Below are 24,568 nucleotides of genomic sequence, written 5' to 3' on the forward strand. Positions count from 1 at the left end.
TTTCTAAACAGGTTCTTCATCAATCAGCCTATTATTGATTGATTCCTTCCTACATCTGCTTTTTGAAAAACTCCTAAAGGCACTTTTAAGAGCCACGTCAGTCTGTTTGTATCTGTTCTTACTGCTGTCCTTATTGGTCTGTCTCTCTGTTTCTATCCGCATTTCTGTCTCTTTAACTCTTCAGCTTTTTTCTTGTTGTCAGTGTGCTGGTTAACCTATAATTTGCCTTTTGTCTGTCTGCTGCCTTTTCTGTCTGTAATTATTCTTTGTTTCAACATGACACGCCCCAAATTCAGGCCCTGTACATTTTGCCAGACTCCCAATCAGGCAAGCAGAAGAACCTGCTATGTCTGCTTCGGAAGTCTGTCCAGCAAAAAGAAGCTAAAAGAAAAAGTAGAATCATTGGATAGCCAGTGGGCAGAAGTTGTCTTGAAAAACAGAAATGTTTGCCGGATAATTGATTCTGCCCGTATTGCAGTAAGTAAAAAATTTTTTGTTTCATATATTATCATTAAGTTGTTATAAGATGTTGCTGGCACATTAACACAGCTCATCATATGTGCTTTTGAGAACATGCAACAATATTTTATCTACATTTTGCTAAAGACAAACAATTACTTTAACTGTAATACATCAGTGGTGGCTGTATGTATTCATATCAGTATGAATGTGTAAATGGCCTGTATTTGTATAGCGCTTTACTTAGTCCCTAAGGAACCCAAAGCACTTTACACTACATTCAGTCATCCACACACTGGTGATGGCAGCTACATTGTAGCCACAGCCACCCTGGGGCGCACTGACAGAGGCGAGGCTGCCAGACACTGGCGCCACCGGGCCCTCTGACCACCACCAGTAGGCAACGGGTGAAGTGTCTTGCCCAAGGACACAACGACCGAGACTGTCCAAGCCGGGGCTCGAACCGGCAACCTTCCGATTACAAAACGAACTGCCAACTCTTGAGCCACGATCGCTGTGTGTGAATGCTTAAATGGAAACTTCTAAGAAGCTGGTGTGAATATGGGTTAATATTGCATGTTGTATAAAGCACTTTTAGTGCTCCACGAGAAAACGCTATATAAGAGTCATTTCGTTTACCATTTAACAACAGGCTGTGTTTGACTAATTTGTGCCAACTATTTTTTTTATTAATTTCAGGTGCAGAAACTTGAGTCTATAGGCTACAAGCCCATTTTATTCATTGGTAAAAAAGACAAGAATTCACATAAGTGGGTAGCAGATGTTATTACCCATTTGGACCCCACTTCTACTACAAGAAATTTCCTGGAGAAGATGCAGAGGGCTTATGAATTTATACTGTCTAAGGGTAAGAGTGAAGTCTGTTGCATACTTTCAGTCCAGTTAATTAATGCTAATTTATATAGCAACTTTTCACAACAAGTCGTCTCAACTTGCTTTCACAATCAGAATACTTCATTAATCTTTAAGCAAATTGTGTAAGTATATTTTAAGGTCATTAAATAACCATTGAAGGATATGTTATCAAAGGCTTCGTTCACACTGCAGGTCTTAATGCTCAATTCAGATTTTTTTGTCTGCTCGTTCACACTACAAATAAAATGTGACAGCAAACGCGCTCTAGTGTGAACGCCCAAAGCGGCCGCATGCGCAAAAGAAGACGTCACACACATTGCGCTCTGTTTAGACCCAGACCAAACAGTATTTTTTGACTGATGGCCCTTATTATAAAGACTTGTTTGAGACTTTATGTTTCCCAATTTTGCTTTAAGTTATTTTGTTATTTACATATGGCCTAATAATGATCCTTATTGCTGTTTTAGAGAGGAGCGGTGCTTCAAAGGGTAGTTTCAGACTTCTGTCAGAATCTGCAAATAAAATGTTCACGTTTCTCCAACGTTGTCTTCCCAACAGTTTAGCTGGATGGCCAGGAAGCGTTCATGATGTCTTCTGTGGTGCTTCTCTGGCGCTGATAATTGGCGTCTGTCTTGTGTCAGTGACGTGGAAGATCGATTTAATGTGACAGGACCGTTCAAACAGCAGTCGCTTTCTAAAATATCAGCTATGTATCGGATTCAGTAACACATACGAACGTGACCCAAATTGGATTTGAAAATATCGGATTTGTGCCGTTCACACTGTCAGATCATGATCGGATATGGGTCGCAGAGGGTCAAAAAAATCGGATTTGCTGCGCTTTCGCCTGCAGTGTGAACATAGCCAAAGTGTAGTTCCTGCTAAATATAAGGCCTTTTTTGAAAAATATTTTTATGAAAGTAAATATGTTTTATAGGAACCTCCACACCAGTGCACCCCAATACCCCCACAGAACAGCAGCTTGTGCAGTCCAAGAATGCCACCAAGGAGCATTGTGCCGACAAACAGACCCACATCAAAGAACACACAGAGATCCCCAGTGAAGAACAGGCAGAGACCCTGATCAACAAGCAAGCAGAGAGCCTCGCCAAGGAGCAGCCTGAGATGACCACCCAGGAACATCAATCTTCTAGGCTCCTCGAGGAGCACCCAAAGAGCCTGTCAGACGAGCAGACAGAGACTGTTTTTGTTCTCAATCTTGTTCCTTTATCTCCTTCTTCTGTTCCATGCTCCCAGTCTTTCCAAAAAAAGAAGAGAGACAGAAGCACCTCACAAACAACCTCTCCCACCTCTCCACCACCTTTTAAACCCGCAGACCAGCCATCTCTGCAGTCTCTTCATCCACCTGCTAGCCACGCGATCTCCCAGTCCTTAAGTGAGGGTGGCCAACATGAAAATAAGAAGAGAAAGAGTAAGTATTGCTTTGCATGTTATGTCTTGAGATTTTTAAGTTTCTTACCCAAAAATGATACATATGTTGTCCTAGAGAACTAACAAACCATTGCAAAGTATTATTCACTAGTTATTTAGCTGCATTTTGGTGTACACTATAAAAAGACTATAATTAAATATGGTCAATCCCTTACTTTAGTTAAGAGGACTTTGTAATTCAACTTGATTGGATTGAGAAAACTAAAACGCACTTTGAGAGAACATTTTAGTTTCTCTCAACAAATAGTGTATGCATTTATATAAACAAGGTCTGGTGGCACTCAATTGCAAAATGAAGGGTGAATTTTTTTGTTAATTTGTTGGTCCTAAGTGAAACTAAGTTTTTACACAGAATTGATTCACAATTTATGGTATGTACTTTAAAAAAAAAACTCAACTGAGGTGGGTTCACTTTTTGACCCCAGAGGACAAATGGAGTATGGCAATCAGGAGGATATTACAGATTTTCACTTGTTGAGTGAAAACTCATATTTGATTTCTTGTGTATACAGAGTCTTATGTTTTTTTTAAATGTAATTTTTCATTTCTTAGGCTGTCGAAGATGTAGTAGGCAGAAGGTGTTCCAGTTTGAAGAAGTCACTGAGAGCAGGATAAATGAGGTAATACTTAAAATGTTTTAATTTGCTTTTCAGTAGACTTTTTACAGTAAGCCTATCTCAAGTTGTTTTCATCCATGCACTACAGCCATGAACTGTGCTACATGGGTAAATTCAAATGTACTTTTGAGATTAGTGAAGGGAAATGATTAATGGAATTACATTAAAAGATTGTATTGTATTTCATGTGTTTGTTCTTAAACAATTCTGCAAAATTAATCACAGACATTGAATACTGCTACATCTTGCTACAAAAACCTACATGGCTAACATAGAAATGACTGTATATGAGGAAGGATCATATTTTTTTCTGTGTAAGCCTATATCCTCAGTTGTTCTTGTTGAATCAGGATCATAGAAAGCACAATTTATAGATCCTGATATATGCTGACCAGCCCTGTCTCACTATAAATAGTAGATAATCATGTGTAGTTTGAAGTGTTTAAATGGACACAATTCAAACAATTCATAATGGGATGATATTGATTATGTCAGTGTATGATGTATCAAGTACGTCAAACTTTCCGAAGAAAAGAACATAGCCAGAGTCAAAAACAGATAGACGCAGTTAACTAAACCTGTGATCAAAATAATTTTTTGTGAATGCCACAATTGGATACATGCTTTTCAAAATCCTATTATTATTTTTTTTATAAACAGAAATGCCTTACATACACATACCTACACATCTATCAAAGTGTGTTTACGTGGGTCTGTGTGTGTCTCAGGTGTGCACACTGGATTACACACAAGCTTTATGAAGACACCTATCCATTAACCATGTTATTTAACGATTGCCTCTCTGATTCCTTCTGTCTAGGGGAACACAGAAGTAAAAGTGCGTTGGTTGCCTTGCTCTGTTTGGTAAGAAGCTCTTGATATTTCATTCTCTGAGAATGTTCTGTTTCCATCTATTACCTTTTTGGAGCACAAATGAAAATGGAAAACCAGGTGTTTTGTCACGTCTTACTTCTCGCTTTTTTTCTTATCCTATCTCAATTATTTAATCAATTAAGGATTATTGCAAAGTTTTTTGCCATCTTTGTCGAATCATAAAATAACAAATTTAATAAGAAATATATTTGAAACTGTTCAGAAAACACACGTAGTGTCTCACTTAGATGCAAAAGTACTGGGAATAATTCCAGCTGGACTGTGCTGGGGCCATAAGAGCACTCACATTAATTGTAAGAAATATATAAAAGCTATCAGGATTTTGACAAAGTGGAGAGAATTTGTCCATGTCTTACACAGATTTATGTGTGCCAAAGGATAAATCGCCTAAGCAGTGGAGGGAGTATTCAGATTCTGAACTTTCCAAAGAAGTACTAATATCACACTGTGAAAGCTTTCAGTTGTTTTGCATACTGTATTTCTAGCATTACAATTGTGTGACAGCAATGAATCTCTACAAATTAAAGAGTAAACAACAGCCTTTATAATAATCCAAAAGAAACTAATTATCACATTTGAACAATTTTTATTTTCACTTCACAGAAAGGATATTATGAACTGTTCAACTGAAAAACAATAACTAAGTCTTTCATATGTGTCGAGTGTAACTGTACAGTAGTGTTTTGTTTGTAATCCATCTAAATTACAAATAGTGTAGCAGAAGTTGAAAATATCCATAAAAATGACAATTTGCATTTTGGTACAGTACTTAAGGAAATGTCTTTATCATGTTCCACCTCTGGTGTTAAACATAAAAAGCACGAAGTAATCCCCAACACGATATTAATGTTTTTGGTGTTGTTTCTTTCAATAATTATATTTTCCAGTGGGAAAATCTGGGATGACACGTGGGAGCCAGCCAGTGAATTTCAACACCACTTTGCCATGCCAGATGTGCCACCTCCTTCAGCCACTGAGGAAGTCTTTTTATGATGTTGTGATGTTTGTTTTTCCATGTTACAAACAAGTAAGATATAATGTCTGAAAACTGAAGTTGTGTACTGTCTACAAGGAACACTTTCAGAAATATGTGGAACCAAAGGTCCATACATCCAGATGTCACATTGATCTTCTCTGTTCACAGACTGGATATGTTCATTTTCAGCAGTTTGATTGTTTAGAAATGTTAGACAAATATTTATACTTGTTAAAATGCATTGTGTTACGTAAAAAAAGACTTTATATTATGTTGTTAACTACAATAGTAGTTCTGTGTTCTTAACTTGAATGTTTTTGTACAGCATTTATATTTGCTACATTCTTTAAAAAGTGAGTGTAGGCTGTTATAATTGTTACGGTGAATATGACCCACAGCTAGCAACTCAATCCATAAAACCCATCAGTCTGTTTCCCTTTGTTTCTCATATGAAGTTGTTATTGTAAACAGGTGTTCTGTTTAGTTTAAAGTATGAAGGCTGGTGAAATTGTACTGAGTACTGTCAATGAAAAGTAAAATAAAAAATCAAAGGTCTATTGAGATATGAGAACTTGTAGTACTGTTTGATGTTGAGACTGAAAGTTTCCATTACTAGTAGTATCAACTTTCATAATTTTCTTAGATGCTCAACATTGACTTGGCCTTGATCCACCTACACTGTTATATAACTTCATTCTCTATGCAAATATTATTTTTTCTGCTTTGCACATATAATGTATACATAGAACACAGAAAATGTCAAATTGCACTACCAGTAATCATTTCAAGTGTGATGTCCCCACAAATAATAAGCATGTTAGATTATGTACACATATTTTCAAATTAAAATCAACATTGAATGTGGCTTTGTCCCATTACCACTGACAACATTCTTTTGAGTATTTTAACTACATTGATTATTAGAGGTTTAAGTCAACCCTCTGAGCTCTAACAGCACTTAACCCTGTATATTGGGACTATGTCGTTTTTGGCTTTAGAATATTACTAACAAATATTGGCCGTCATAGGAGAAAGAGAATTAAGCTGTTTCTGTAGAGAGATACGACCTGAACTACTATTTAGGGTTAGGGGCCAGTACAATAGCAAAACTGCTTAAAGAGATTGGAGCCAGAGGACAGGTGCTGCTGCAGGTTATAAGAAAATTAGCTAACACTGCTGAGTGGGCCAATCACTGGCTGTGGTTAAAGAGGGCTGAGATCACTTGGGCAGTCAGCTATCCGCAACACACATGCCCAGAATTGATCAAACTGTGGTGGAGCTACCTAAGCAGGGGGCATCAAAAGGGTAGAAAACATAACACTATAATTTGTACTGTGATAGACCTGAAGCCTTGTTGACTGATACAGCTGTTTCAGGGCTCCTGGGGCTGTGCAGTTAACCTCATGGTAGTGAAACATAAGGCAGGAATGAAAAAACGTTTTGCTTCTACCCTCAGCTCTTTTTCCTGTTTGTGGGAGGCAGTGGAGATGTAGAGGGTACAGCCCGATCTGGGCGCGGAGGTATGGGATGCCAGATCACATGCCCCAGTTCCGGCTCTCCTCTCTCCTATGTTATCTCTTTTCTCTTTCACCTTTTCTATCTCTTTAAGAAGTGAGGCTCTTTAAGCACTAAAGACCTAAATAGTACTTATCGTTTTGCAGTGAAGTGATAGAAGAAAATAAATTGTAGAAAACTAAATAGGAAAAAGTAGAAGAGAAATAGCAATTTCACATCAACCAGTGACACACCCCGGGGCCTGATCAACCCTGGCAGGGCCTCCATTTATGAGGGTGTCTACTGGTAAGGGCCAAGACACCCAATGAATCCAAGGCCCACTACTGATGATGTGTCACAATATTTTTATATTATAATCTGGATTTGGTCTTTAATCCCTAAACCTAACCAAGAACTTTAAAAGAAACTAAAAAATGGCAAATATCTTTTGATAAAAGACCAAAAGACACTGTGAAGTTGATGCACACAACGATTTGTCCTCCTGATGAAGTTTCAGGACTGCCTTTCTCCATAGTGGCCATCCATCTATTCCTTTTGTGGAATAAATGTATGTGCTGTATGTGTCACAAATACCTAAATTTGATCTGGTGTGGGCTATAGTATTGAAAGGGTTGCATAATAAGAAATTGTTTTTGTTTGTGAAATAGATTTCTACGTTCTTTTTCACAAATTACTTACATGATTGGCAGTCATTGATAGGTTTGTAGCTTGAACCCATCCGCTGGAACGTTGAAGACAATATAATTACACTGCAAAGCAAGACACAAGTAGGCAAAGTTCTTCATGTTACTCGTGCACGGGAGAGACCGGACAGAGTGCCGTTCCTTCACTTGACCCCAGTTGCTCTCGTCCGTTCTCCCGTACCACTGCCCTTTTATTGAGGTTACATGAATATGCATAGGTTCATTAACATATGACGTCTACATACACACAAAGAGTACCTTGCCTGTGTGTGTGTGTGTGTGTGTGTGTGTGGACTGCTGATCAAAATGTGTGTGGACTGCTGATCAAAGGGTCAAACATCCTTGGTCAGGAAGAGGGTAGCCTCACCCTAGATGGTTCATCCTAGATAACACAGTAAGGAAGTCCAGCAGTTCATTTATACACAAAAGCACTTAGACTAGAACAGACGTAGCTACGTTAATCCTACCATAAAACAATTAAGCAAGGTACGAACTTTCCCATGCTCCCAGGATGTAGGTGTGCATTCTAGTGTGGAATGCACACCAAGCCTCTGTAGCCTGTTAAAGATCACACAACCTATCACTACACAATTGATTATACACCTCTAAGCATCTATGGTTAAATATTTCTAAGCATAAATGACAATCAACAATACAAACTCTAACAGTCATTTTCAGTTTTTACATATCAAGTCTACAGTCATAACTATATTAAACAGAAATGTGTTTTATGTCTTTGTCATGGAAATATAAATGTTGCTAAATTTTAACTGTGGTGACAAAATGATCCATTGAAACTGCATGAAAACATCAAACTGACAGTTATTTTTCAACTTTATTTGATTGTGGTCATTGGTAATATAAAAACAAATAAACTACAGTGATACAGACAACTTAATGAAATTTGGTGGGGGTAAAATGACAATGATGTTGGTCCACCCTAAGACACTGTAGGCTTAGTAACCACTGGATCAATTAATACTCTAAATTTAAAAAAAAAATATGGTTGAGCACATCGCTGTACAACTGGAACTAAACAAAAAAAGTTATATATCCAAAAGTTAATTTGTGGATCAGGGTTGTTGTGACAGAATCAGCTGAACTGCCTACTGTACTGTAGTATGATTATTTTAAAAATAAGCACAAGTACTAGTAATGCACTCAAACATTATTGATACTGTTGATATGAATGATACATACCATGAAAATATCCTTAACATGTACATCAAAATACTCAAGAATGAAAACTCTCACCTGTGACAAGCATACTTGAAATTTGCTTACAAAGTTCTATCAATCACATTTCAATATGTCTTGTAAATTCTGTGAGCCAAAAATATATTACAGTAACTTAACATGACAAAAATGTAAAAAGTACAAAATCTCCCTCTGATACATAACAGTGTACTATTATGTATTACCAAAATGCATGTTTAAAAACAGTGTAACAGGGTAGTTTTTAGCTCTACGAATGACATTAAATAAAAATGTGCCAGCTGTCTTTGTAAAAAACTATATGCATTGATGTGATGAAGTCTTGGGAATGCACTGTCAATGACTGGTCTATGGCCAACTTGAAAAAATTGGGGCCCCCAGCATTAAACCTGCAAGGTAGCAAGTTGATATAACTTTGAGGACAAACTGATATATTACAGATATTTATTACCGACTTTAATCAGAATATTCAGAGTCACTGTAAAAGTCATCGTCGGAAGTATGATCAAGGTTAATGTTCTTTGCTCCTGACAAAACTTGCATGTAACACTGTCTTGCGTGCAGCTTGTTTTGTTTCACATTCTGTCGTTTTCTGAGGATGATGCTCTGTAGACCTCTCAAACCCTCCTCACTTAGGCCACAATGCGAACCTTAAAAATAGAACATATAATTTAGTCTGCTTTAATGCCTTAAGAAACAGTCAGTGTTTTGTATGCATTACTTAAATACATACTTTTAAATATCTCACTGGAAAACAGGCCGGACAGCTCTTTCAGGATATCATCATATTTTGAAAGAGATTTCCAGTGATGGTCCATCTCTGTAACAAGAATCTTCTTTTCCTCCTCAAGTCTTCTTATTGCCATGATGATATCGAATGCCCTTCTCTTTGTTGTAAGGCTGACAGAGTCTGAAATGCATTTATAACAAAGTTATAAATCAATTCACAAAGAACGTCTGAAGTCATAAATGATTTTAGGTCAACACCTGAAGCTTAGGGTTTCATTATATGTCAGATATGCTGAAAGTAGACAACATATATGTACAACTACCGCTGTGTGCCCGCTGCCACGGCCAGCTTGTGTCACCAGACAGAATTTCTTCCAAGCACAGAGTTTCTTTGTCTGGAAACATTCTGTTGTATTTTTCCACAGCAGAAGTCAAGATTCCTTTCTCTTCTCTGATCTTGCGACGAATCTTGGCACGGGCTTTATTTCCATCGGTGTCTTTGTACAGACGCTGGGATCGTCTCTTTATGCTCGCTACGAGCACTTCGATTCTGCTCACCAAGGGATCAATATCACTTGTGCTTGTTGTTGCTGCTTAGAAGAAATAACACAGCTACACTTACATAAAGTCATTGTACAATTGCATCACATTTTTGAATCAGTTTTTGCTCACCTTCTGCCCAATCCTTTACATCACTGACCCATTCATCCAGTTGACTGTCAGTCACTGCTAATTGGACTTTTAAGGACTCCAGGTTCTGAAGCTGGGTTAGAAGAGCTTTTGTGGCCTACATTGTCAATTTGAGATTAAAAAACAAACAAACAAACAAAAAACACTAAACACATGTTTACTCCAAATAATAAGAACACAGAGGAGTAATCATCTAAAAATAAAGTAACAATATCATTACCTTCTGATATCGATGGGTCAGAGAGGTGGCCAACTGGTCTAGCTTTTGTTGATTCCAGCGCATGGCCATAAGAGTTAGCATGTCACTCCGTCCTGCAAACACAGAAAACGTAGTGTTACCACTTTCATCATAATTACACACTTAAAATCTAACTAGTGCAGGATTTGCCTTCTCACCTGCTTTGGACATATGTTTTGTGGTAACTGCAATCCTTGACAAAAAGGCATTACATTGCTCTACCTCCTCCCCTAGAGTCAAACCAGCCCCATCTTGATATGCTCCACTCCATTTCACCTGAAAAAAAACACACACACACACACACACACACACACACACACACACACACACACACACACAGATGCACATACACACACACAGATAAAATACAAATTACACAAAATGTTGATGTGCAATTGTTCAGATAAAGTCATTAAAGTCAGAATTTCATACCTCACATTTGAAATCGTGGGCTTTAGCATGAAAGACTGAAAGAAATGGCTTCATGCTAAGAAGGTGCTGGAGCTCTGGACAGCTTTTTGTTACTCTTTCAAGATATGGCCAATACTTGCAGGTAACATCCATACAAAAAAAAGTGATATGTCTATTGGCCAGCTTTTGTTGCAGGTACAAGGGATAAGCAAAAATTTCACCCCTGTACATATTTAGAGCACGGAGCAGCACTCCATGCCTACACACTGCAAGCTCCAGTCCCTCCTCATCCACCTTGCTGCTGGATCTTTGGGAGGTCTCTCTGGCTGCTGACCACTCCCCTCCACAAACACCTCGTCCGGAGACCTAAAATGCATTAAATAGCTGGTGACAATGTCTTTTCACAATCTCTTCAACAGAGTGTTAAAGGTTAACATAATTATGTCTATGTAATTAGAGCGTTCAATCTTACATGTCTGGATGTGCTGTGTATGTAGTCCACAAATCTTCCCACATCTTCATCCTTTGCTATGAAGGCGTCTTCAAAGATGCCCAGTTCCTCAGATCTGAACAAAATAGCAATACAGTATACTTTATGGTGTCATACAAAGTAAGTCCAAAGTTAATTGGTGCACCTTATAGTCACATTGTCTGAAACAAACGTTGGTATTACACATATTTTGCTGTACCTGGCTGCATTCTTGAAACGGTAATGCTTGCGGTTTCCATCCACTGAAATTGCAAGCATGTCTGGGGCACATGCATGACATGTGAAGGGATCCTCCTTTAAAATCTTGTCTAATTCATATCTCACGGCTTCCCACTCAAAGAAACTTTTCTTAAAGCCATCTGCAGAGATCTTTCCCGTCTGGTTTAAAATGAAAGACATAAACAGAAAACAACTACGCTACAAGTGACTTTTAAATCCTGAATAACACAGAAGAACCATACTGTAAAGGATGCATAAACTAAAATGCTCACACGGCCAAAGTGGAGAGTTCGTTGATCAAGCATTTTTAAAAATGCTTTGCAGGAGAGTCCGGGTGATGCCATCTTCATTTCTTCAAATGTGAAGAAGACATCTGTTGCGTACAAAGTAGAAAAGTGAAGGGTAGCGGGCCAGTAATCACTTAGATTTAGGTCATCTACTCCAGCAGTCCAAGAAGCTTCACATGTCTCACACCTCAGCTCTGGCATGCTGAGATTGTAACGTCCTAGAAAAGTGAAAAACTCATGACTCCAGAGTAAAAGTTTATTATCTTTGGGTTAGGTCTTCTTTTTGTCTCAGAATATACTGCAACAATGCTTGTGAGGGTTTAGTTTTAGGTGAATTATTTACAGATGGTTGTCAGTCAGGACAAAATGAAGTTCTTCTTACCATTCATTGTGACCACAGCAACAACCTTTCCTGGTCTGACCCTCAAACACTCTGGTGGACAGCCGCAGATTGTGACTGGGCTCTCCACAGGTACAAGTCGTGCTAAAGAAGTCAACATGTATGCGTAACATATGATTTAAATAAGTTTATTAACTATGAAGTAAAACGTTGAAATGTGACTAAGATATGGTAGGACCAACTGAGCCTTACTTGAAACAATAAAAAAAACCAACTTAACAGCTCAAAGCTAACAGTGTAGTTGAGAGCTGAGGAAGCATCAACTTTTTTAAAAAATGAGATAGAGAGAGAGAGCGTAAGGGAAATGTATAAACAGTAAATGAAGGAAAAAAATGTCCATCCCGGTTTTCCCTCCAAGGCACGAGCGATAAGCAGAGTTCTGTCCTTTCCTTCTAAGATTCCTAATTATTTAAAGTAACACTCAGGTATGCCATTCAGCGTGTTAGTACGAGCTCGGGAGCAGCTTGGGAGAACAAGAAAACAGAGACTGCTTTAGGTTGCCTTCCCAATCGACTCAAAGGTTTATATAGTACATAACAGCTTATATAGAGGAAAAAAAGGTTCGTGTGTCAGCAAGTTCTCAGTTCAAACCAGTACAGACCAAATAAGGAAACGTCTTCCTGCCTTGTGAGCAAAGAAGTATCCTTTGTGTAGTTTATCAGTTCAGCTACAATTTATGATCATCCCAGCAAAATACACTCCTAGACATAGAATACAGAGTTCTTTCATTAGTGAATTCTGAAACAAACCACCTGGCCTTTAACGAGCCTTTTTCTAAGAGATAAAGAAGGGAGGATGGGAGTAAGGAAGTGGTCTCGTCTCTGTGGTATTTTCGACCTTGGGGTACCAGCCTGTGAGTCTTACACATCAATTCTTGGGTCAGAGAGAAAGAGAAAAACAACTATTAAATGGGCCTTATTGAGTAACTCTTTTCTGTATAATATCACAATAAAACAATATCCTGTAAATGCTACCATGGTATCAAAATATCACAACAGTTCCCTCCTTTTATCATGAAATGATAACATAGTATAAAGACAGAATGTAATAACATAATATAAAGACAAATCATAAATGTGAAACAAATCATAAATGTAACTAGTCCTTCGAGCAAGCTTAATATCAAAAATTCCGAGAGCGTATACATGGTATCACACAACAGACAATAATCATCGAAAACATGCTGCAACGGTTACAAAGGCTACAATTAGTTCCTTCCATTATCCAAACGTGTCCTGTAGCCACTTATGTAGCCACTGACCGTGACCTGCATTGGCAATTAGTTCTATCTTCAATGCTTCAAGTCTATTCATAGCTTGTGTGAATGAACCGTTAGGAGCGGTATTATTGGGAATGAAAGTACAGCATACATCAACGGTTACTAGACCACAGGTACCGGTCCAATTAACAGGTAAAGCTAATCTAAGGGTATTATTGCACATCCAATAAGCATGTGGGATTGGTCTAGTTAGGCGCGTGACCATGTGTGATTTAACTAACTCCCCCCAGTCAGTGTCATTTAATACACCCTCTGGGGGAACAATGATCGAGTCTCTGCTCGAACTTGAACTGTGTGTGTGTTCCTCCAGATATGATACAACTTCAGCCACAGAGACAGCTAGCCATGTCTCATTACAGCGTGCACCTGGGGAGTCAGAGAAGAATGTATAGTTATCCTTTGTATAATCTATGTGTGTGTCTGGGCCAGTTAACTTTAGTCTGCGCAGACATATCATACTAGTATTAAAATGGAAAGGGATCTGTCCTAAGGGCAGTGAGGGTTTTAACCTATTCTTGGGGCGTTTCATTGGGGCGCAGGTCCCTGCGGTGTCATTAGATAACTTCAATAATTCGCCTAATGGAGTCTCAGGGTTAGTTGGTGTGTGTGTGTGTCTAAGTAGGCAGTCGAGAGGGCTCAGAGTCAACTGTAAAGTGTCTTTAAGGAGAGCATTATCTCCGCCGATTTTCTCTAGTCCCTCAGTGAGGGGGAAACCGGATATGGGGTATCCTACTATTACCTGTTCTGGATTAGCCTTTGAACAGACATAACAGTTACTGTTTCCTAAATCACGAGCGGCTGTTCTGGCATTTTCGTACCAGGCGTTAGCTCCTGCTCTAGAGGGTGCATAAAATGGTTTATTAGTGGCGTCTATGTTGCTATTTACTGATTTTAGGGAATGTAATGAGTGCATTAAGTAGGTGTCTTGCAAAATAGAGCATGAGGTATAGTCAGCAAAATATGACCTGCAGAAATGTGAACATGGTTGCAGTCTACAATACAAAATAGCAAAGAAAAATCCTAAGGTTAATGCGATAGATATGATAAATAACCTAAATATATAAGAAAATATATAAGAAAAACAGCTTCAGTCGTCTTCTGGCCTGGTCCCAGGTTCGAGAGACACAGAATAAGCGTTGTATGATGACAATGGGCATTTCATTTCCTCCATGATCAGGATGAAATGAGTCTAGCTTTATCAGGTTAGACATCATGTGGTACTTTTGGCTTTCTATTCCTGCTGGATGTTCGAGTACCTTGCTGTGGCTCTTTCAGACGTTGTGTGTTAATCAGTGATTGCGTGTGTGTATGTACATTGGATCCGGGCGCTGGCTCGCCTGAGATGTCATCTACCCGTGTGTGTTTATTTGTTCTGGTTCCGGGCGTTGGCCCGCCGGAGATGTCATCTGCTTGATCCGACGCCTGAGATGGTCCGATTGGGCTGGTCTTAACCCTGCTGGCATGAATCCACTGAGGTTGTCCGTCTGTGAGGATGCTGGTTCTTCGTCACTGCCAGTACAGCCTGGGGGCTGGAAAACGCGGCCTCCCAGAGTGTCCTTGGTTTTAGCAACTTCTCCAACACGCATCTCCTTGTCTCCACTGGTGGAACTGTGGAGGGGAAAGGCTGAGAGAGACAAACTTTCTGATAGTTATTATTCAGTTTTTCTACCAGGTTGTGAACATCAGTGGACAATGCAATATACATCACCTTCTACTAGCGGTGCCCCTCTGGAAGCTGACCATGGTGTTGAAAATAGTCTTATTTCAAATGGAAATAATTTGGTTACTGCAGATGGAGTCATAATGTATGAAATGGAAAATCTGGTTTTGGTAAATGCTGATGTTTTGCTTTTGAGCTACCTACATTAGTTCGCGCACATGTTAGACAGGTTGCTAATATGCTTTTTACTGCATGTGATGTTTTCTCAATTACAAATCTTGATTTTATTGCCCCTATTACCCCTCTTTGTCCGACATGACTCACACAGTGAAAATGTCGGGCAAGGACTGGCATCAGGGAATATGGGAGGGCAATCAAACCCTTAAGATTTTGTATAAGCCATCTCTGTCATCTAAGGTACAGTCATTATTCTCCCAATAGGTGTAATCACATGCAGAGGCTTGCTCTTGTATAAAGTTTAAATCAACATTTGTTTCTAAATAGTCTGGGAGTGTAACAAGTGGCAGCTGTAGGGGCACAGATAATACTTCCTGCGGAGGTGGGAGCTGTGATGCAGCTGCAGCCTTGGCAGTCACGTCTACTAGAGCATTACCTGTTGCTTCGTCTGTGTCAGCTGTACTGTGTCCTTTCGTTTTTACAACTGCAACGGCCGATGGTAGCTGTATAGCCTGAAAAAGTCTTTGCACAAGATCAGAATTAGCAATTTATTTTCCATCAGCAGATCTAAATCCTCTATGTCTCCACAATGTGCCAAAGTCATGTACGACGCCAAATGCATAGCGGCTGTCTGTGTAAATCGTCACATGCCTATCCACATGGAGCTCACAGGCGCGTATTAAAGCCATGAGCTCTGCTTTTTGTGCTGAGTGAAATGGTAATGAGTGAGCCTCTAGTATGATGTCAGGCAATGTTACCACTGAATAGCCACAAAGAAATGAGTTGTCATTCGGCCTTGAACAGGACCCGTCCACATAAACCGTGGCTGAGTCTGGGATAGGTGTTTGCTCTAAATCTGGACGTGGTGCTGTGGATTCCTGTATACGTGTCATGCAGTCATGATCGTCAAGCCTGTCTGAGCCATCCTGTCGGTCAGAAGAACACAGCATAGGATCAATAAATGTGCTGGCGAATTGGGTGTGCTGCTCGCTTTTATGGTGAGGTTTGCTGTGGAGGTCAGTGTAGCTTCATAACCTGAGCGACGTTGTGCGGTCATGTGTTGTGTAGTTATGTTTGCTAGAATGGTCGTGACCTGGTGATTGGTGTGTAGAATAGTGTCATGTGAGAGTGTAAGCTTCTCGCAGTCCCTTATCATGATAGAGCAAGCTGCTACTGCCCTCAGGCAGGCCGGCATTCCTGAACAATTCAGCCAGCACCTTTGAGTGGCGGAGGTCAGCACTCCCTTTAATGCATTGAAAGAGGCAGTCATTTCTGTGGATCACAGTATTCGAGGAGGCTTGTCTTTTTTACAACAGTCACGCAGAATGTGGTCATGAAAAGAACAGTCTGGTATCCACTGTCTGCAATAGTTCACCATGCCCAGGAAGGACAACATTTCCTTCTGTGTAGTGGGCCGAGGGACGGAGGTCACAGCTTTGACCCTGTCTGCAGTCATGGAACGTTTTCCGTGAGACAGTGTGAATCCCAAATATTGAACAGAAGTCTGACAGTACTGCATTTTCTTTGCTGATGCTTTGTGGCCAGTCTTTTGGAGGTGCTGGAGAAGCATGTGTGTAGCAGTTTGACATAGTTTTTCACTTTCAGCACAGAGGAGGAGGTCATCCAGTACAGCCCTGGAGGAGTGAAGCTGTCCAGGGTAGCACGGACCACCATTGAGAAAGCAGCAGGGCTGTCTACCATGCCTTGGGGCAAACGAGTCCAAGTGTACTGCTTATTTCTATGTGTGAATGCAAATAACGGCTGTGTGTCTTCATGCACAGGTACTGAGAAAAAGGAGCGGAGCATAAATCCACCACGGTAAAATGTGTATGCAATGCATGTCAATATGCTGTGAACATCTGAAACGAGAGGTGGCAGAGGAATGTTGACTGCATTAATTTGCCTTAAGTCTTGTATGAAACGCCATACGCCAGGTTTGTTAGGCTTTGGCACAGGATTGACAGGAGTATTATATGGAGATACTGTAGGCTTTATTACTCCTGTAGTCAATAAATCTCCTATCATGACATCTAGGGCTGCGGCTTTTTCGGCAGAAATGGGATGTTGCTTGACATATACTGGCTTGTTGTGTTTTAATAGGTGTACGTGATAAAGTGTACAGTCAATAAATCCTATATCATTCTCACTTTTAGACCATAATGTCATATTCTGGTATTCAGCTGGCAACGTAAGTGCAGAAATAGTACAGTGGATAGGGTAGGTTAGATCTATGTGACGACATGGTGTAGTTATGTCATAACCTATGTCTGAGTTATGTGACAAAATCACTGTTTGACCTTAGAGAAACAAAAGTGTGGCTCCCAGTCATGGGATTACCTGGTAGTGGCGTCTGTACACGTTTTTTTGGCACAGTGTGTGACATAGCGTACCGGACAAAAAGGATGTTGAGTTCATTCTCTGCTGAGGGTCCAGCTGACACAGAGGCTGTTCCTTCTGTTTTCTGGCGATAATCGTTCGGGATAGGGCTCCGGAAATAAATTAGAATGCATTGAACTTACAGTCCGTAAGTTGTAAACAAAGTCAGTCACATAAGCACTTCCGCATGTTCTGGATACGTGATCATGGACGTCTTCACCGATTCGCGGACGTAGGTTACACGTAACCAGAAATGGGAGTTGTACTGAGCCGTTATTTGAGACTTTATTTTGTATTTTATTAATTTTTGGTTTTACAGGTACTTTAGATTTTTTATCGGACCTGTCTGTGGTCTTTGAATAATTCTGACCCATGTTCAGTGATTTCCAGAGGGGTTTACACGCTAGGAGGATTTAGGTTAGTATTTTCGCTGCGGCACAGCTGAGGTTACTTTAAATTTATTGCTAGCAATTTTTGTTTGGGTGAGCAACTCTCACTTAACGAGCAACTTCTCGCTTAACAACAGGCAACTTCCTGTGTCACTTTTTGGTGAGCAACTTCTCACTTAACGAGCAACTTCTCGCAAAACAACAGGCAACTTCCTGTGTCTTTCTGCTTTTAATTTACTGCTTTTAACCCTTGAGACCCGTGTTTTTTTTTGTTTTGTTTTTTTCAAAAGAAAAATTAAACAATTAATTATTATTATTATTTTTTTACGTATAAATGTGTTGTGTCTTTCCACTCACTCCACTTGATTATAACTGATTTATTTATAACATTTTATATAAAAGAAAAACGAGAAGCACATTAATTCATAGTAATTTAACATAAAATTGTTTGATAGTGTTAATTTGGAAAGCCACAACTCTAGCGGGTCCACCAACACCACACAAGGGTTAATTTACTTTATTTGGGGACTGAGGAAGTCGTCAGTGTATCTCTCTGGATCACTAAGTGAAACTTCGTCAGCATATCCCGTTTTTTTATGGATCGATCACTGAGAGAGGTATAATACGGTCTTTATATAAATATGAAAGACGCATATTTACCTTCTGTCAGGTAATCCCACTTCTGACGCCAAATTGAAGGAAAAAAATGTCCATCCCGGTTTTCCCTCCAAGGCACGAGCGATAAGCAGAGTTCTGTCCTTTCCTTCTAAGATTCCTAATTATTTAAAGTAACACTCAGGTATGCCATTCAGCGTGTTAGTACGAGCTCGGGAGCAGCTTGGGAGAACAAGAAAACAGAGACTGCTTTAGGTTGCCTTCCCAATCGACTCAAAGGTTTATTTAGTACATAACAGCTTATATAGAGGAAAAAAAGGTTCGTGTGTCAGCAAGTTCTCAGTTCAAACCAGTACAGACCAAATAAGGAAACGTCTTCCTGCCTTGTGAGCAAAGAAGTATCCTTTGTGTAGTTTATCAGTTCAGCTACAATTTATGATCATCCCAGCAAAATACACTCCTAGACATAGAATACAGAGTTCTTTCATTAGTGAATTCTGAAACAAACCACCTGGCCTTTAACGAGCCTTTTTCTAAGAGATAAAGAAGGGAGGATGGGAGTAAGGAAGTGGTCTCGTCTCTGTGGTATTTTCGACCTTGGGGTACCAGCCTGTGAGTCTTACACATCAATTCTTGGGTCAGAGAGAAAGAGAAAAACAACTATTAAATGGGCCTTATTGAGTAACTCTTTTCTGTATAATATCACAATAAAACAATATCCTGTAAATGCTACCATGGTATCAAAATATCACAACAGTAAACATAATAAGTTTAGTCACAGAACTTACCATCATGGCAAAGGGTCTTATTTACAATGTAAGTTGTTGGAGGCAATGACTTAACTTGATTGGCTAACAGAAATGAATTTAGCTAACTTACAGCACATGTGGTGTGGTAACATATATGCTATTAAATGTTAAGTCATTCGCTGTTCCACGAAATTGCTAATCTTAACCCATGGAACTGCTAAAAGCAGCTTTGTGAGCTCACTGTTTCGGGGTTTTCTTTTTGGTTTTAAATAAGAAAAATAATTTTAAAAAATCTACAGATTCAGATTCGCACTTACCTGTGGTACGATCGAGTACGTTGACGTCACTGCCGCTCATCTGATATGATAAAAAAATAAACTTTCTCAAAAATAAACAAGTGAGTCGCTGTGAATTCCTTAACAGCACCGAAAATGTTTTTGCATACTGCTTTTTTGCCGAAAATGTTTTTGCCTAATAAAAAAGAACAACGATCGAGTACGTTGACGTCACTGCCGCTCATCTGATATGATAAAAAAATAAACTTTCTCAAAAATAAACAAGTGAGTCGCTGTGAATTCCTTAACAGCACCGAAAATGTTTTTGCATACTGCTTTTTTGCCGAAAATGTTTTTGCCTAATAAAAAAGAACAACGATCGAGTACGTTGACGTCACTGCCGCTCATCTGATATGATAAAAAAATAAACTTTCTCAAAAATAAACAAGTGAGTCGCTGTGAATTCCTTAACAGCACCGAAAATGTTTTTGCATAATGTTTTTTTGCCGAAAATGTTTTTGCATAATGTTTTTGCCTAATAAAAAAGAACAGCTTTTTGCCTCTTGTCCTCCTCCAACTACAAAGAAAAAGTTGAGATCCTTCCTGGGTTTAGCTGGCTGGTATCGTCGTTTCATCCCTAATTTCTCTACCAGATCAGCTATTCTTAGTGATTTAACTCGTAAATCATGCCCCAACAAAATTAAATGGACTCCAGAGTGTGAGGCTGCATTCATGGATTTGAAAAACTGTTTGTGTAATGAGCCTGTGTTGCAGTGTCCAGACTTTACGTGCCCGTTTATTGTACAGACTGATGCTTCAGGAGTTGGGCTGGGAGCTGTGTTGCTGCAAGGTGATGGAGAGGACCAAAGACCTGTGCCGTAAGCTCTTCCCCAGAGAAATGAAGTATTCCACAATTGAAAAAGAAGCTTTGGCAATAAAATGGGCTTTGGACACTCTGAGATACTATCTACTGGGAGGTGAATTTGTGCTTGAAACCGATCATTGAGCTTTACAGTGGATGAGCAGAATGAGAGACACCAACGCAAGAATCACGAGGTGGTATCTTTCACTGCAGCCATATTCATATTGTTTTAAGATTCTGTATAGAGCAGCGAAAAAGAATGTTGTGGCAGGCTTTCTTTCCCGTTCCTATGAAGAGTAACGGACTTAAGGGGGGGGAGAATGAGACAAAGTGGCTAGGACAGAATTCATTTGCCATTTGTCACTTGCGTATATTGTTATTCTGTGTTCTGTTATTTTACAGTCAGCCATAATGCTTTAATTTAGACATTGCTGGTGTAACTTCTCTTAACACACAATATCCCGGGTTTTGTTTGTGGTAGCAGTAGTTACATTCTTTACATCCATGCATGTGTTTTAAAGCAAACACTACTAACCATCAGATCATCTGAATTCTCTTCTGTTTACAGGCACATGTCTAGTAAATTATGTTTCTTTATGTTGCTTTGGTTATACTTACCATGGTGTCCATGTTGTGCTTGCAGGTCCTATATGTGAGACAGGTGTATGGGAAGGGCCGCCCACTACTTCCTGTTTATATAGGGTCATGAGGTCAATGATTGGATCACTGGGTGTAACCAAATGGAGGGTTTTTCATTTTGTATAGTATTGTTTGTTTTCTTTAAAGTAGCCTTTTGAGTTATATTGTATGCAGTGTTTTACTTTACAAACTATGTAGTTGAGTAAATGAGTTTGTCAGTTTCATGCATGACTTTATTCCTGTTCTTTGTTTAGAATTGTATTATTTGGTTTGACCTATTTTGTTCAATGGTAGGGACTAACGAGGTCAGGTGTGGGCAAAGTCTTGTATAAAGCCAGTGGGATTTTTGCATGCCTGATTGATTGTTTTATGGTAAAGGGGAGATGCTAGCAATAAAGTATGCTTAAAAAGAACTTCAATTGTCTGCTAATGCTATTTACTTATCACCTTCCTTGCTGCTTAAGTTATGCTACATCACAAGGCCATACACATTACACCAGGGACAGTGCTTCCTGTGAGGCTGTCAGGGTCCTGGGTCTCCTGACCCAGCGTTTTAGTTCTTTGTGATTTTTGTATTATTGTACTTGGTGTGAGTTATTCTATAGTTTCTAGTTTCGATCCCTTGCCCTTCTCATTTCTCTGTGTCCCCTCTGTTCTGTAAGTCTGTGTCTGCATGTTTGAGTTCCCCTCCGTGTCTATCGGTTCTTAGAGTCCTCTGCCTTATGGTTTATGTCTCTATGTTTCTTAGTTGCTGTCTCCACGGTGTCAAGTTCGCGTCTCTGTGTGATCCTTCCTGTTTTACTTTGAAGGTCCGTGACTTATGTGAATGTGTCCTGCTTTGCTTGTCTCGTCAGTTCTAATTTCCCCCAGCTGTGCTCTCCTTCTGTGTCTCATTCTCCTCGTTACTTCCCAGTGTATTTAGACCCCGCAGCCACTCTCAGCTCAGTCTCCAGAGTCACCAGTGTCACTGTCAGCTCAGTCTCCAGAGTCACCCTCAGTTCAGTCTCCAGTGTCACCCTCAGTTCAGCCTCATGACAGAGGCCATCTTCACCACACCAGGGAGTGTGCTTTTGGATGAGGCCATACACATTACACCAGGGCCTGTGGTGCTGGCCAATACCATCCACATCTCACCAGGGCCACTGTTCTTAGCTGAGGCCATCCACATTACACCAGGGACAGTGCTTCCCTTGAGGCCATCTTCACCCAACCAGGGCCTCTGCTGCTCGTTGATGCCATCCACAGTACACAAGGGCCTGTGGTGCTGACCAATATCATGCACACTTCACCAGGGCCAGTCGTGTTGGCTGAGGACATCCACATTACACCAGGGCCTGTGGTGCTGGCCAATACCATCCACATTTCACCAGGGCCACTGTTGTTGGCTGAGGCCATACACATTACACCAGGGACAGTGCTTCCTGTGAGGCCATCTTCACCACACCACTGCCTGTGTTACTGGCACAGGCCATCCACATTACACCCGGGCCTGTGGTGTTGTCCGAAACCATCCACTTTTCACCAGGGCTTGTGTTTCTGCCTGATGACATCCACAAAACACAGGGGCCTGTGATACTGGCTGATGCCATCCACATTACACCACTACCAGTGCTTCCTGTGAGGCCATCATCACCACACCAGGGTGCGTGGTGCTGGATGAGGCCATCCACATTACACCAGGGCCTGTGGTGCTGGCCAATACCATCCACATTTCACCAGGGCCAGTGTTGTTGGCTGAGGCCATCCACATTACACCACTGCCAGTGCTTCCTTTGATTCATTCATCACCACACCAGGGCCTGTGGTGCTGGCCAATACCATCCACATTTCACCAGGGCCAGTGTTGTTGGCTGAGGCCATACACTTTACACCAGGGACAGTGCTTCCTCTGAGGCCATCTTCACCACACCAGTGCCTGTACTGTTGGATGAGGACATCCACATTACACCAGGGACAGTTCTTCCTGTGAGGCCATCATCACCACACCAGGGCCTGTGCTACTTGCTGATACCATCCACATTACACCAGGGCCTGTGGTGCTGACCAATACCATCCACATTTCACCAGGGCCAGTGTTGGTGGCTGAGGCCATCCACATTACACCAGGGACAGTGCTTCCTGTGATTCCATCATCACCACACCAGGGCCTGTGGTGCTGGATGAGGCCATCCACATTACACCAGGGACAGTGCTACTCGTAGTTGCCATCCACATTACACCCGGGCCTGTGGTGTTGTCCGAAACCATCCACATTTCACCAGGGCTTGTGTTTCTGCCTGATGACATGCACAAAACACAGGGCCCTGTGATACTGGCTGATGCCATCCACATTACACCACTACCAGTGCTTCCTGTGAGGCCATCATCACCACACCAAGGCCTGTGGTGCTGGATGAGGCTATCCAGATTACACCAGGGCCTGTGGTGCTGGCTGAGGCCATCCACATTACACCAGGGCCACTGTTGTTGGCTGAGGCCATACACTTTATACCAGCGACAGTTCTTCCTGTGAGGCCATCATCACCAGACCAGGGCCCGTGCTACTTGCTGATGCCATCCACATTACACCAGGGCCAGTGCTCCCTGTGAGGCCATCTTCACCACACCAGGGCCTGCTTTGCTGGCTGATGTGATCCACAATTCACCAGGGCCTGTGCTACTGGCTAAGGCCATTCACATTAAACCAGGGTGTGTGGTGCTGACCAATACGATCCATATTTCACCAGGGCCACTGTTGTTGGCTGAGGCCTAACACATAACACCACTGACAGTGCTTTTGGCTGAGGCCATCATCACCACACCAGGGCGTGTGGTGCTGGATGAGGCCATCCACATTACACCAGGGCCTGTGGTGCTGGCCAATACCATCCACATTTCTCCAGGGCCAGTGTTGTTGGCTGAGGCCATCCACATTACACCACTGCCAGTGCTGCCTTTGATTCTCCATCGCACTGCACTCTGTCCTCTCACACCTGGACAACAACAACACCTACGCCAGAATGCTGTTTATAGACTTCAATTCAGCATTCAACACAATCCACCCCTCACAACTCATCAGGAAACTGACAGACCTGGGCATCAGCTCCCTCATCTGCAAATGGTTACTGGACTTCCTGACCAACCGCCCCCAACATGTCCGGCTGGATAACCACTGCTCATCTACCATCACAATGAACACCGGTGTACCACAAGGCTGTGTGATGAGCCCTTTCCTCTACTCCCTCTTCACCCACGACTGCAGACCTGCTGATGGTTCCAACACCATCATTAAGTTTGCAGATGACACCACGGTGATTGGCCTCATCAGTGACAACGATGAGGCCGCCTACAGGGAGGAGGTGGATCGTCTGGCTGAGTGGTGCGACACAAACAACCTGCTGCTTAACACCGAGAAGA

General features: G+C 41.0%; 2 protein-coding genes across 2 annotated transcripts; one reads left to right on the forward strand and one right to left on the reverse strand.

Annotated features, from left to right (window-relative positions):
• The first annotated feature begins 276 nt into the window (after positions 1-276).
• Positions 277-5,291, forward strand: LOC146640120 (uncharacterized). Its single transcript, XM_085357873.1, has 6 exons — positions 277-477; positions 1,159-1,327; positions 2,273-2,767; positions 3,340-3,407; positions 4,225-4,268; positions 5,186-5,291. Exons 1-6 carry the CDS (start codon positions 277-279, stop codon positions 5,289-5,291), a joined length of 1,083 nt encoding a protein of 360 aa, XP_085213999.1.
• A 3,852-nt stretch (positions 5,292-9,143) lies between these two features.
• LOC146640121 (uncharacterized) lies at positions 9,144-21,163 on the reverse strand. Its single transcript, XM_085357884.1, has 13 exons — positions 21,152-21,163; positions 19,714-19,753; positions 12,134-12,235; positions 11,737-11,969; positions 11,445-11,623; positions 11,228-11,321; positions 10,777-11,121; positions 10,503-10,620; positions 10,327-10,418; positions 10,089-10,203; positions 9,734-10,009; positions 9,421-9,597; positions 9,144-9,337 (listed from the first exon to the last, which is right to left on the reverse strand). Exons 1-13 carry the CDS (start codon positions 21,161-21,163, stop codon positions 9,144-9,146), a joined length of 1,977 nt encoding a protein of 658 aa, XP_085214010.1.
• Between the last annotated feature and the right edge of the window lie 3,405 nt (positions 21,164-24,568).

The sequence above is a fragment of the Diplotaxodon limnothrissa genome, linkage group LG1, assembly GCF_057381915.1.
Source record: "Diplotaxodon limnothrissa isolate DT_005_m linkage group LG1, D_limnothrissa_male_GT1.1, whole genome shotgun sequence".
In the NCBI taxonomy this organism is placed as follows: Eukaryota; Metazoa; Chordata; class Actinopteri; order Cichliformes; family Cichlidae; genus Diplotaxodon; species Diplotaxodon limnothrissa.